The following is a 14,373-nucleotide window of genomic DNA, read 5'->3' as shown; positions in this document are numbered from 1 at the left end:
GACCAGGTATCCCAAGCACTGTAGAGCCAAAGCAACATCATCTCTTCAGGCTCTTGTGCTAAACTGACTATCCAGTTGACTAAAAATCCTAGTGGGGCCCCAGACCTCCTGAGCATAACTGAGGAATCTCCTTTTCATTACAAAACAAAATCTATTTTGAAGGCAATGTTATATAATTTGTTGAAATCTAGAAGGTGGTTAATCATTTGTTTTTCAATGTTTTTCAACTAGAATAACATGAAAAAATAAGAAGGAGTTAGTTTTATCTCCAAGGCCCTTGTATCCGGCTTTGTTTACCTTACTCAACACCATCTATAGTGTGCTTTACTACTTGCTTTCTTAATATATAACTACCTTGAACCAGAATGGATTCAATATTCATGATGTAAAATTCTAACAAAAATGGCTCATACACTACAGTGGTTCCCAGAGGGGAATGGGTTTGGAGAAAAAAGTAGAAGTGGGTTAATGTAATAGAGTGATAGCACTAGAATTTATGTGAATATGCCTCACTGCACCCACCAGTCAAGCTATAAAATTGTGGTAAGTCAATAAAATGTTATTCAAAAACGTGTTTCAGAAAGAAAAATATATAACATCTTGCTTGTTATTAAAGTTATTTGAATTAAGTTTAAATAAAATAAGGTATATAAATCACATTGTAGGATAAGATATGGTGCATTGGAAAGGGTGTGTGTGTGTCTTGCACATGACTGGACTTAGTTTGATCCTCCAATATAGCATTAGGCCCGCCAAATACCACTAAGAGTTATCTCTGAATGCCACTGGGTGTGCTCTCCAAAAAAAAAAAAAAAAAAAAAAAAAAAAAAAAAAATAAATTACATATAGTGTGACCCCAAAATATGATGAAGATAGCTGCATAGAGGCACAGAAGTACTCAGATGCTAAGTTCAAAATGAACCAATATAGGCAAATGTGTCTCTTAGAAAGTTGGATTTGTTTGTGGTTATACCTTATCCAAATTACAGCTGTGTGAAATTCCAGTTGACTGGTTTTCATTCATGATTATGCATGTGTCAAACAGTGGAAAATAACACCTCTTCCACGTTCCCATGGTTCGTGGGAAAGGCACTGATGCAGAGCCACAATTTTGGGCTGCAGCCCGGTTTCCAGAAGTCATGGGCCTCTATAATGAAGCATTCCTTAAAACCACAATCTCTGGCAGCTGGTCCTGTGAAAGGCCTCAGACACTCCAAAGTGGTACAAAGCAGGCCATCAGCAGGAAGCCAGATGAAGCAAATGAAGAAAAAATTAAGTCCAGTTCTGCTCTGCATGCAAAATAAGAGAATCTTAGTATTCTTTAAGAAATGGGGTAGGTAAACTCTGTCCAGGTAGACTGTGAGCTGACCAATGAGTATCTCCCCTGTCTCCTCACTGTCTCCCCCCTTCCCACTGCCCTATGTGCAGAATGTGGTGCTAGTGTGAAAGGATAGCTCGAGAACATATGGGGCAGCACTGAGGTCCCTGAATCTGCACTTCCAACAACAGTAAAAGAGCATTAGTCCATGTTTTGAAGATCTAAGACTTGGGAGAAAAGAAAACTTGGTAATACATTCCTATTTAATTCGGTGTGTTTTGGTGTGTTGTTCTTCAGGAAACTTCCTCCATCTCCCCACTCCTTACTCTGCATCACCTTCCCAGGGTGGTTGTTATGATCGTCCCTTTGAGGTTGGATGTCTGCTGGTTGGAGGGATGTCAGGGAGGCTGAAATATAGAAGCTCTGGCTAATCACATCCTTCCTTTCCTTTAGGGGAGGAGCGCCCCCGGGAATCCCAGAGCCCTGCAGAAGCCCAGGGGCCAGCTGGAGGGGAGTCTGGAGGGAGACCGAGTCCCCACTGCTGGAGATGCTCGCAGGAGCAGCTAAAGAAGGTCGTCTGGGGAGTGGCAGTGGTATTATGCGTGTGTTCATCCTGGGCCGGCTCCACGCAGCTCGCCAAGCTGACTTTCAAGAAATTCGATGCTCCTTTCACCCTGACTTGGTTCGCCACTAACTGGAACTTTTTGTTTTTCCCGCTGTACTACGTGGGGCATATCTGCAAGTCGGCAGAGAAGCAATCTGTGAAGCAGAGATACAGGTAAGCTCCTCCCCAAGCTTTGACCCTGCTCCCCAGTCTAAATCTGGCTCTTCAGCCCTAGAATCTACTTTATAGAAATGAGATGTCCAACTGTAAGAAGGCTATAGCTATTACCTCTCCCTACCTCTCTGCCATGATTGCTATCTATAGCTTTCTGTCCTGCCTAGAGGAGTTCACTTTAAAGTCTTGGTTACCCATTCCCTTGTCAATCCCAACCATTGATTTCTCAATTTTCTCAGAGAAAGTTCCTTTCAAAAAGGGATGTGAAAATTATAGAATTGAGCTCCCCCAGGTTTCAGTAGGACTCCAGTGGTCAGTATCCACCCTGGATTCTCTTCTAGGTCAATCACTAGATATCTCATAGTTGCCCAAATGGAGCACTATAGGAAAGACGGCTGCTGACCCAAATCAAATTAGCTCAGAAAACACTGAGGGATGAAGGTTCTCAAAGGTTCCCAAGTAGGTCCTAAAACCTGTAAACACAGGAACAGTCCCCAAAGTAGAAAACTAGCAAAACTGTTCAGGGCTTTCTTCTTGCATACTATTCTTCAAACATGCACTTTCATAAATATTTTTATTGAAGTCCAGTTACCTACTATCTTTTAGATTTCCAGAGAGAAATTCTGATCAGAGTCTAAGTTCCATCACAGGACATGAAAATAGCTGGGTTTCTAAGTACTCCGATTTTTATGGTGATACAAAGAAAATTTTGACAGACTCCTTTAAGGACTAGTTTGTCTCAATTCTACTGCAGAGTTCTTTTCTTCAGAAATAGTGCTGACTTATAAGACCAGCTTTATTTAGAAGACCAGCTACATAATACTTAGTGAAAAAAAGTTGGAGGAAATTGGGGAAACAAGGCATGTACAAACCTATATATTGCCCCAGGCCTGGATCCAGCTCTGGAACGTATCGATGTTAGCTTAAACTAGTAACTCAAGAATCAGCAAGAAAATGCCTTGAAGCAATTAATACTCCTCTGAGCAAAGAATGGTGTGGAGGGATGGTTTACAAAACTTTTGATAAGACCCAAGATTGTCCTCAAAGCAAGAAAAAAAACCCACCTTCTTTTAGTCACAGAAAAGCAATATTTACTAACTGGTGTATTTAATAGTTAAGTATCCCTAAGTGGATATCTAATCCTTGTTAATATCTAACAAGGAACTGATCTTTCTTTAAGCTTGCTAGCCTATTCTGAGAGATAGCAGCATACTATTCTAAATGTGAGATTATGTGCCAGTTTTTTCATAAGGAATACATTCATCTGAAGGAAGGTTGTAACTCAACCCAGTTCTTTGGCTTACTTGAATTACAGAAGTTGGCTTAAAAATGAGCATAGCCTCCCTGGTTATATGCAGGAGTGATGCCATAGAGAAAACAACTTGTAATCCCACTTGCTGCACAAGGCATCCTAGAGCTAGACTTTATTTTTCCTAAACAGTTGTATAGTATTCCATTGTATATGTGTAACATAATCTCATATATTCTCAAGCACTTGAGTTGTTTCCAGATTCTGGCTATTGTGAATAATGCTGCAATGAATATAGGAGTACAGATGGCTTTTCTGCATTGTGCTTTTGGGCTCTAGGATATATTCTCAGGAGAAGTATTGCCAGGGCATATGGAAACTCATTTTCTAGTTTTTTGAGGAATGTCCACTTTGCTTTCCAAAAAGGCTAAAGAAGTCAACATTCATACCAGCAGTGAATGAGCATCCCTTTCTTCCTGCATCTATGCTAGCACTGGTTGTTCTTTTTTTGTTTGTTTTGGTTTTTGCTTTGTTTTATTTTTTTAATGTGTGACAATTTCTGTGGTGTGAGATTGGTTGGAATATTGAATGACTAAAACTCAATCATGAACAACTGTATGTTGTTTATAAAATTATATTTATGTCTATATCTTATGATTATTCCAAATTTATTAATTAAAAGGATTAAAAATAGAACTACAGAAAAAATAAACAGAGTGGAGCAATATACAGTCTGTGGGGGTTAATCAATCTAAAGAGCTACTGAACATCTTCTCAGACTCTGAACTTCTTGAAGACAGGGATAAAGAAGCTATTTATTCACCCCAGCACCCCTCTACCTCCTTCCTCTGGTGCTCCAGGGCTTTTCCTGGCCACATGGCTGGGCAAGCCAGCGAGGTGGGTGCCTTGGAGGAGTTTATTGGTTTTCCTAGGCTTTCCCCATTTCCCTCCCGGCTCCAAAGGGAGGGTCTGGGGGAGGGGGCTCTGACCTTGCGGCCTTCTAGCTTGGGAAGGATCTCCTTCCTTCCTGGGAGTCAGGAGGAATAGCATCACAATAGGTTCTGGCAATAGGACTTACTAGGGAAGTTTCCTTATTAAACCTGTGCATTGTGAAACCACGCAGGGGGAACATTATGACAAATATATGGATATCATTGTGTTTCATTGCTTGTCATTATCTGAATGCTGTCCAGGAGCTCGTTTTATTCCTTTACTCCCTCACTCCCATCTCTTGTTACCCCACATTTAACCATTTTTCTGTACTAATGATTTTTGTTTTGGCCAAGGTGGATTACATATCTTTCACAGTAATTTTTTGGGTGGAGTCTGAAGCTTCAGCAGGCAACGCGTCACGGCAAGGTTTCATGCTGTAGGCTTTTTGGCCAAGATAAGGTGAAGATGCAGCCTCGGCTGCCCCCCACAGCTTTCTCTCTCCTTTCTCCCCTTCCCCAGGGTTATTTCTGGACACCTGCTTGGGGTCCCAGCAAGTGGGTTCTGGTGAGGTGCAATTTAAAAGAGACCCCAGGCTTCCTTGCTCCTGCAAGGGGCTGGGAGGGGACTGGTGAACTTTCAGCAATTAGGAAGCAAACGCCTCTCTCGGGGAGTCGGAAGCTTCAGCAGGCAACAAGGGGAGGACTTGACTCATGTTCTCTTCGCTTGTCCACATCACAGACCAAAGTGGTGTCTCGGAAATACCCCCTCCCTCTTGACTATTTCTAAAACACAAAAGGGACACGTGTATCTCCTTTGTATATCTCAGATGTATTCCCTTAACATATATAACTCTTTTCGAACATCCTCATATAGTGACAATTTTGCCCACTGGATTTGTTATTTGATTGTTTGATTTTCCCCCTTTGAGATCTGTTTTATAAGCAATACTGGTAGTAGAGTATCTCTGTATAGATTTCATGTTTGAACCAAGTTACGGGGAATGTTGGACTTTATTCATCAGTCCCCAGATGCAACAACAATATCTTGTGGCATTGCTTCTCTTTTGCATAGGCACATTAAAATAGGAAAATAATACATATGCAAACAAGTTCTTATCTAATAGAGATGGGAACACATATTTGGTAATGTAATTAGGCCTTTTACCCTGAATATTGACATAATGATTTGGCTTAGGCCTCAGAAGAATGGGCTTCACCCACACACACCTGAACAATAGATGCCATCTATAGAATCAACCACAATTGTCTATAACATTACCAGGATCCAAGCCTCTACCAGGGAAGACCTACCACTGCTTTGGCATTGACTTACTCCAAAGAGTGCTCCCAACACCCAGACGACTCAGCAACAGTCTGCATGCAGGGCAGATTGCTCCGCATTTAATGGTATGCTGAAACTAGAGGATGCTCCACATTAGCCTGACATCGATGAAAGAAATGCACAAAATCCAGAGTCTTTAAATATAAGAATCTGATACCAACAATAGCTAAAGTGTCAAAAAGTTTCACTTGAGAATGACTGGAGTTGGATGGGCTGGTATGCCTGGAACCCAGAGTCGGTCTTTTGCCAATAAACTTCTGGGGTGAGGCCTTTTTATAATCAGGTCAAGAATTTTTTTCCATTTTTCCATTTTTCTGGACCTATGCAAACAATGGCGATTGCCACTACCACACCTTTACTATATTTTTTTACTCTTATCCTTTAAGGAAAAAAAATACAACTAACTGAACTTAAAAACAAATAACTATAGTAGAATGCCTGTCTCGAATACAGGTAGGTGATGGGAAGGGGGAAGGGGGTAATGTTACACTGGTGAAGGGGGGTGTTCTGGTTATGACTGTAACCCAACTATGATCATGTTACTTAAATAAAAATATATTAAAAAAGAAGCTATTTATTATTTTATCCCCTGTCCTACACCAAAGAAGTGACCAGCTGAGCATATTGACATACTTTTGCATATATTTTACAGGCCCAATGTGAATATTACAACATCTCAAAACAGCCTTAATTAGCAATGCCTACCAATGTTCCCATCCCTGCCTTTCAGTGCTGTCAGCTCTGTTTGGAACAAGTTGATCTTTTTACCTTCCTTGATGGAAGCAACAGGGAATATCAGGCTCAATATGTCTCTCTATGATGAGAGCGCTTTGAAAACAAACAAATAAACAAAAAAGTCTTCTAGGAGGACAAAATTTGTTTCTTCATTAAATGATAAGCTCAACAAAGTAGGAGATAAATATGCTTTGGCCATCACTGTATCCCTAGAACTTAGAATGATAGTTCATATCTAGAACCCTGATAGATTTTATAGAATGAGAAAATAACTTTTCTACCTATCATCTTAGCCTTATACTATCTATCTTCATAATACTCAGCATCATATACATACTAAGTATGAAAGCATTGGTGAGATGCTGGGAACCATAATGTCTGAAAGGCCCTTGGTTACTCAGGAACTCTTCACCCTATTCCAGGGGTCTCAAACTCGCGACCTGCAGGCCGTTTGCAGCCCTCCGTACAACATTTTGTGGCACCTGGCTGGCCTTCAAATATCGCAGTATTCGCGGTTATTCGCTTACCGAATAATCGCAATAAAAAATGCATTAGTAAGAAAAAGATTGCATTAAACATTCGCATACCCCAAGCAGTTCCCTTCGGGGTATGCAAGTGTTTAATGCAATTTTTTGCAATTCTTTTTTTTTTTTTTTTTTTTTTTTTGGTTTTTGGGCCACACCCTGCGGTGCTCAGGGGTTACTCCTGGCTGTCTGCTCAGAAATAGCTCCTGGCAGGCACGGGGGACCATATGGGACACTGGGATTCGAACCAACCACCTTTGGTCCTGGATCAGCTGCTTGCAAGGCAAACGCCACTGTGCTATCTCTCCGGGCCGCGATTCTTTTTCTTTTTCTTTTTTCTTTTCTTTTTTTTTTTGTTTTTTTGGTTTTTTTTTTTTGTTTTGTTTTGTTTGGCCACACCCATTTGATGCTCAGGGGTTACTCCTGGCTAAGCGCTCAGAAATTGCCCCTGGCTTGGGGGGACCATATGGGAAGCCGGGGGTTCGAACCGTGGTCGCGATCTTTCCTTGGCTAGTGCTTGCAAGGCAGACACCTTACCTCTAGCACCACCTCGCCGGCCCCGCGATTCTTTTTCTTACTAATGCGATTTTTTTTATTGCGAATATTTGGTAAGCGAAATCCCTTATGCGGCTCTGCCTCACCCTGACTTTGCCTCCTGCGGCCCCCAGGTAAATTGAGTTTGAGACCCCTGCTCTATTGAGACCCAAAACCTAGGTTAGCTTAGATCTTTTACTTGCTCACTTGTTGATATATTTCCTATAAGAATACCTCCATTCAATAAGGATTCATGGATAGTCTAATCAGATCCTAAATTACAAGTCTTAAATTTCTGCCCTTTAAATAATTAAGAGGTGAAGGTACCTTTAGATGCTAAGGCAAGGGTACTTAAATTTGCTTGGCCTTTTGCAGGATCATAGAATTCTGTTCAAGCTGTTAGCACAGCAACAATCCAAGGAGTATAGCCTTTCTACTTTTGATTCCCTTAAAATAATGATCAGTTGTGTAGATCAAAAATAAGAAAGAAACTTTGTAATGGATGAATGGATGAATTGAATTTGAGAATCCTCAAAGAGCCTTTATTCTTTGCAGTCTCAGAATTCTCCAGAAATGTGGCTCAAAAATATAATGGGTTAATATACTTTCCTCAGAGGCATGATCATAGAAGCAATACCTAGGCAGAGTGGAATTCAGGGGTAAAAGAACCATTTCTGAGGGTTGCAGCTGGAATTTCCCCTCTTGATTCTGATAACTCTGATGTAGATCTTCTTTTTGACATTAGCAAAATTATATGTGAGGATGTATATGAAGACCCAAACTGTACATGATCCAAAGGTTTGCTACTTGACTTTGTTGAGTCCAAATGTGAGACCTTAAACACAAACCACAGTATCTTCTCTCTAAAGGTCATAGTTCTGATAGTGAGAAGACAATCATAGATGACTGAGTTTTTCCTCATAAATATTCAGATAAGGATTTCAGTTTCTATTGGGATAGTAGAAAGAAAAACATACTGCCATGTTATTATTTGGGTTTCTTAGGGTGATGATGTTCCTTGATAAAGAAAAGTTTTTATTCTGCTAGAAGTTCTCAATTAGCATTGCCTGAGCTAATATTTATTGCACACAACATATTTTTGAATTATTTAATTTCTAATTGAGTCACAGAGCAAAGAGGCTTTTTGATACTCAAACATTTCACCTAGGTTATGTTATATTTGGCATAGATCTTCCTAAGATTAAGACTTGATAACTTATGGGGAAAACAACTCCTGGAAATATTTTATCATTTTGTGGGAGAGGAACTCCAAACAATTCTCCTGAAGCTAAGAGAAGAGCATCTCCGCTCCATAACTCTGCATTTCTTCTAGTCATTGAGTCCAGTAAAAACAGGTTAAGGAAAAAAACCCACGATATTGCAAAGGTCATAATAGGATACAATACAGAAAACCACCATGCTGAGAGAATAAAGATGATAGTTCTGAAGACCCAATTAGTACCAACCACCTATATAAAGTCTCTGATAAGGACTTTAGAGAGGAAATATGGAAGATTGTACTAAGAACTCAAAGAAGCATAGAATGAACCTAACGAACCACAATTAAAAACTTCAGAAGAGGGGCCGGAGAGAGAGCATGGAGGTAAGGTGTTTGCCTTGCATGCAAAAGGATGGTGATTTGAATCCCAGTATTCCATATGGTCCCCCATGCCTACCAGGAGCAATTTCTGAGCACAGAGCCAGGAGTAACCCCTGAGCGCTGCCGGGTGTGACCCCCCCCAAGAAAAAAAACTTCAGAAGATATGAAAGTAGAAATGAGAAAACTTCAAAAAATGTAATAGGACTGAGAACTTGGTAGGCAAAATGAAAAAATTAATTGGATTTTATTCAGAGAGGCAAGGATACTTAAATATATAAAAGTGAATAAATATAATATACCATAACAACAAAAATAAATACCAGATGATCTATGCAATAGATGCAGAAAAAGCATTTGACAGTTGAATATCATAACATGAATACCCATTCATGATAAAAATAAAATACTCAACAAGATGGGTATTGAAGGAACTTTCCTCAATATAATCAAAGCCATTTACAGCAAAGGATCTTCCCTCAATATAGTTAAAGCCAGCTCACAGCAAACAGTATGCTCAGTGGGGAAAAACTACAATACTTTGCTTTAAATTTTCACACAAGACAAAGTTGCCTAATCTCATCACTTTTTTTCAATATAATACTGGAAGTATTTGTAATCACAATTAGGGAAAAAATATCCAGAGTGAATGATAGGAAATAGAAAAGAAGATAGGAAGGGAAGAATTTCAAACTCTCATTGTTTGCAGATGACATGACTATATTTATAATAACCTAAAGGCCCTATAAAATGCTTCTAGATAAAAATTATTTTTAAAGTCCTATGCAAATAAAACTACAAAACCTTGTCTCTAGAAATAAAAGAAGACACAAGGAATAGAAGAACATGCCAACCTCAAGGATTTGAGAGGATAAAAATGATTAAAATGGCAACACTACTAAAGCATGGTCTAGATTTAATGAAATTCCTATAAGGACAATCATTATTTTTCTTTTTTTTTTTTTTTTTTTTTTTTTTTGGTTTTTTTGGGTCACACCCGGCAGTGCTCAGGGGTTACTCCTGGCTGTCTGCTCAGAAATAGCCCCTGGCAGGCACGGGGGACCATATGGGACACCGGGATTCGAACCAACCACCTTTGGTCCTGGATCGGCTGCTTGCAAGGCAAACACCGCTGTGCTATCTCTCCGGGCCCATTATTTTTCAAATAAATAGAACACTCCTGATATTCATATGGTATAATAAACTCTTTGAAGACCTAAAGCAATACTTGAGAAGAAGATGGGAGGCATCACTTTTCCCATCTTCAAACTGTACTATAAATAAGTAATCATTAAAATAGCATGCTATTGGAATAATGACAGACTCTCAGGTCAGTGGAATAGAATTGAATATCTTCAGACAAATCCTTAGGTCTATGATGAATTAATCTTTGAAAAGAGGTCAAGAAATATGAACTAGTGCAGGAAAAAACCCTCAACAAGTGGTGTTGGGATAATTGGTCAATTACATGCCAAAAAGTGAACTCAGACTTCTCTTTAATTTCATGCACAAAGCCAAATAAAAAATGGATTAAAGACTTTGATATCGTACCTGAAACCATAAGGTACATAGAGGAAAACCTAGAATACTCTATGACATTGAAATTAAATGCATCTTCAAGGATGCTTTCAATGGTCAAGCAAATAGAAGCAAAGATATACAAATGGGATTAACATTAAACTAAGAAGCTTCTGCAGCTCAAAGGAAATGATGACTAGGATACAAAGACTGCCCACAGAATGGGAAAAACTATTCATGAAATAACCATCAGAGAAGGGGTTAATATCTAAAAAATACAAGGCAATAGTAGAGCTTAGCAAGAAAAATATATCTAGCCCAGTAAACAATGGGACGAATAAATTAACAGACATTTCCTCAAAGAAGAAATACAGATGGCCAAAAGGCAAATGCTCCACATTACTAATCATCAGCAAATCAAAACAATAATCAGATATCATTTTACACTAGATACTGGCACACAATCACAAAGAACAAGAACAACCAGTGTTGGTGCAGATGGGGATGGGGGGAACAGACTCTCATTTGCTGCTGATGGGAATGTTGATTCATCCAGGTTTTTTTGGAAAATAATATGGATATTCTTCAAATAACTAAAAGTTGAGTTCCCATATGATCCAGTAATACCTAGGAATAAATCCTAGAACCCCAAAACATTATGCAGAAAAGCCCTCTGCATTCCTATGTTGTTCACAGCACTATTTACTATAGTCAGAATTTGAAAACAGCCCAAGTACCAAGAACAAATGAGTGGCTAAAGAAATGGTGGTGTATCTATACAATGGAAAATTACACAACTGTTAGGAAAAATAAAATCATGAAATCTACTTATTTGTGGATAAATATGGAGAGTATTATGCTGAGCAAAATAAGCCAGAGAGAGAGAGTGTGATATAATAGAGATATAGACATATAATGTTTACACTCATTTATGGGATATAAAAAATAGGTGTTAATAATATCCAGAGGCAATAGAAACAAGGGCCAATAGGACCAGTCCATGGTATAAAATGTGCCACAAGGGCCCGGAGAGATAGCACAGCGGCGTTTGCCTTGCAAGCAGCCGATCCAGGACCTAAGGTGGTTGGTTCGAATCCCAATGTCCCATATGGTCCCCCGTGCCTGCCAGGAGCTATTTCTGAGCAAACAGCCAGGAGAAACTCCTGAGCACCGCCGGGTGTGGCCCCCCCCAAAAAAAAAAGAAAAAAAGAAAGAAAGAAAGAAAGAAAATGTGCCACAAATAGCAAGGGAGTGCAGTAGGGGCAGATAACAGACCACTGTGACAATGATAGTTCTAGACAAGAATTGGGTGCTAAAAGGAGATAAGGTGATGTGCATGGTACCTCGTTAGTAGTAATATTGTAAATCCGCAGTCTTTAAAAGAAAACAAAAGGAAGAGAGAAAGAGAAGAAAATGTCTACCCTAGAGGCAGGCAGAGGAGAAGACAGAGAAAAGGGCAGGAAGGAAACGGAGGACATTTTTGACTGAAAATGTGCACTGGTGAAGGACATTTTACATTGTATGACTAAAACTAAATCATGAACAGCATTGTAACTGTGAAAAATAGCCCCAGCTATATTATAAACAACCTTGTAACCACTCTGTTCAAATAAAGTAATTTAAAAAGCAGTCAAGAAGTAAATATTACTATACTAAAGGGAAAACAAGAAGAGTGAAAGGTTCCTGACATATTCTTAAAAGTTACATTGAATACACAAATTATTTTATTTAAAGGCCTTACTTTATGACACTTTCATTTAATGTTTTATTCTCTATCATGTTTGCATTATTTATAACAAAATTAATTAAAATCACCAAAAACTAATAGTCCCTAATTGCAGTAGCACATCTTTAGAGCCATTATATGGCACGTTACTGCATGTTTTCCTGAGGAGAAAAGTGGAATGTTTTTCAAAGGAAGACTAAGAGTCAACTAACAGAACTAACATAGGCTTCTTATGAAAGGCCAGAGTGATAGCACAGTGGTTGACCCAGATTCAATCCCCAGATTCAATTTCATATGGACCTTCGAGCCTGCCAGGAGTGATTTCTGAGCACAGATCCCTGTGGGACAAAAACAAAAGCAAAAATAAATCCAGTATATTACTATGAATTTTTGTTTCAGAGGTTGGGTCCCAAATATGCTTATTGGTGACTTTATTAGCCTTTGGTTTTATTAATGTTGGATGACAGTTGGTATGTTTAAGCCCAGTTCACAGTGTCATTTCCTCTGTCCCTCTAAATGGGAAAAAAAGTGTCTCTTTACCTGCCTTGAAAGAAAGTTGTTGTGTTTCCAAGTCATCAGTGTGCCATATGAAAAATGGATGCTTATACTATGGGACTCAGAAGTTATTCTAAATGCTCTTTCTGCATCCTAACTGCCAGTTAGCCTGCGCATTTACATCTGGGCTATTGAGATGGCCTATGCTGATTGTACTATCAGAAAGTAGTAAGGAGCTGGAGTGATAGTGCAACATGTAGGGTGCTTGCCTTACATATAGCCAACCCAGTTTGATCCCCGGCATCCTGTATAGTTCCCCAAGCACTGCCAGGAGTGATTCTGAATATAGAGTCAGGAGATGCCCCTGAGCATCACTGAGTGTGTGTCCAAAAACAGACAAAAACAAAACAAAAAAAGTGGATCACTATGTGGTAAAGTCCCCATGGAGAAGGTTTCAAGAGATTAGGTCCTAAAATAAGTAAGGCCTCTTTTCTTTGCCATCAATGACATTTTTGCCTTGCTTTTCTGTCAAGGCACTTTCAGTGAGGGTTATAGATTGATTCATCCTGCAATTTTGTCCAAACTTAATGATAACGATTTCTCTATATCCTCTACCTCCAGGAGTCTTACCACTCTTCCACTATCAAGATACCTGAAACTACATGTGTAGGGAGACAGCAGTATACTGAGATATAGAACAAGATATGAGTTCAGAACACAGCAGAATTAACTCTAAAGGATTCCACCAGAAAAACAGCAGTTATTCAAGAACATCTCATTCTTGAACTTGGGAAATGTTGCATTCCTGGCTTCTTTTTTTCCTCCTAAAGCTGGTAGGAATGAGAGTGAGAAGCCACCAGGTCCTGCTTCTAGTGAAAGAAGGGAGTAATGGCAGACATCTGTTTCATGTCTCATATAATCAAAAAGATACCTTTTTTGATGTCCAGATGGGCCTGAGAAGTAGCTGAAGTCTGAGGGGAATATGTCAGTCAATCAGGAAAAAAAATGAGTCCTTGACCATTGATACTATCACTGTTCTGCTAGTGTTGCGATAGTCTTTATTCTTCTAATAAGCAAAGTATTCTTATTTTTTTTGTGTGTGGGGAAGGGGATAGATACTAAGTGTAGCTTGGCTTTCCTCTTGACTCTGTGCTTGGAAATCACTCTTGCTGAGGTTTGGGGGATCATAAGGGATATGGGTTGCCTAGGCTAAAACTTGGGATGTCTTCATGCAAAGCAAGTATGCTACTCATTGTACTATATTGCTCTGGACCCAGCAGATTATTCTTATAGCAATAGTACTTAAGAATTGCAGGAACCAGAGAGGTGGCACAAGCGGTAGGGCATTTGCCTTGCTCATGCTAACCTAGGACAAACTGCGGTTAGATCTGCCAGCGTCCCATATGGTCCCCCAAGCAAAAAGCGATTTCTTGAGCGCATAGCTAGGAGTAACCCCTGAGTGTCACCAAGTGTGGTCCAAAAGGAAAAAAAATAAGAAATTAGATGATGATGATAATGATGATTAATAATAATAATAATAATAATAACTGCAGTATTGGGGCCAGGGAGATGACATGGAGGTGGGACATTTGCCTTGCGTGTGGAAGGTTGGTGGTTCAAATCCT

The 14,373-nt window shown here is 39.4% G+C and overlaps 1 protein-coding gene across 1 annotated transcript in view; it reads left to right on the top strand.

Annotated features, from left to right (window-relative positions):
- Nucleotides 1-14,373, top strand: part of SLC35F3 (solute carrier family 35 member F3) — a 143,528-nt gene that overhangs the window by 11,167 nt on the left and 117,988 nt on the right. The window contains exon 2 of the mRNA XM_049789003.1: nucleotides 1,772-2,096. Coding sequence (XP_049644960.1) covers nucleotides 1,772-2,096 — 325 coding nt within the window. The remainder of the gene's footprint in view (nucleotides 1-1,771; nucleotides 2,097-14,373) is intronic.

This window comes from Suncus etruscus, chromosome 15, assembly GCF_024139225.1.
Source record: "Suncus etruscus isolate mSunEtr1 chromosome 15, mSunEtr1.pri.cur, whole genome shotgun sequence".
Taxonomy (NCBI): Eukaryota; Metazoa; Chordata; class Mammalia; order Eulipotyphla; family Soricidae; genus Suncus; species Suncus etruscus.
Note: the sequence above shows the minus strand (reverse complement) of the source record. Positions and strands in the feature narration are given on the sequence as shown.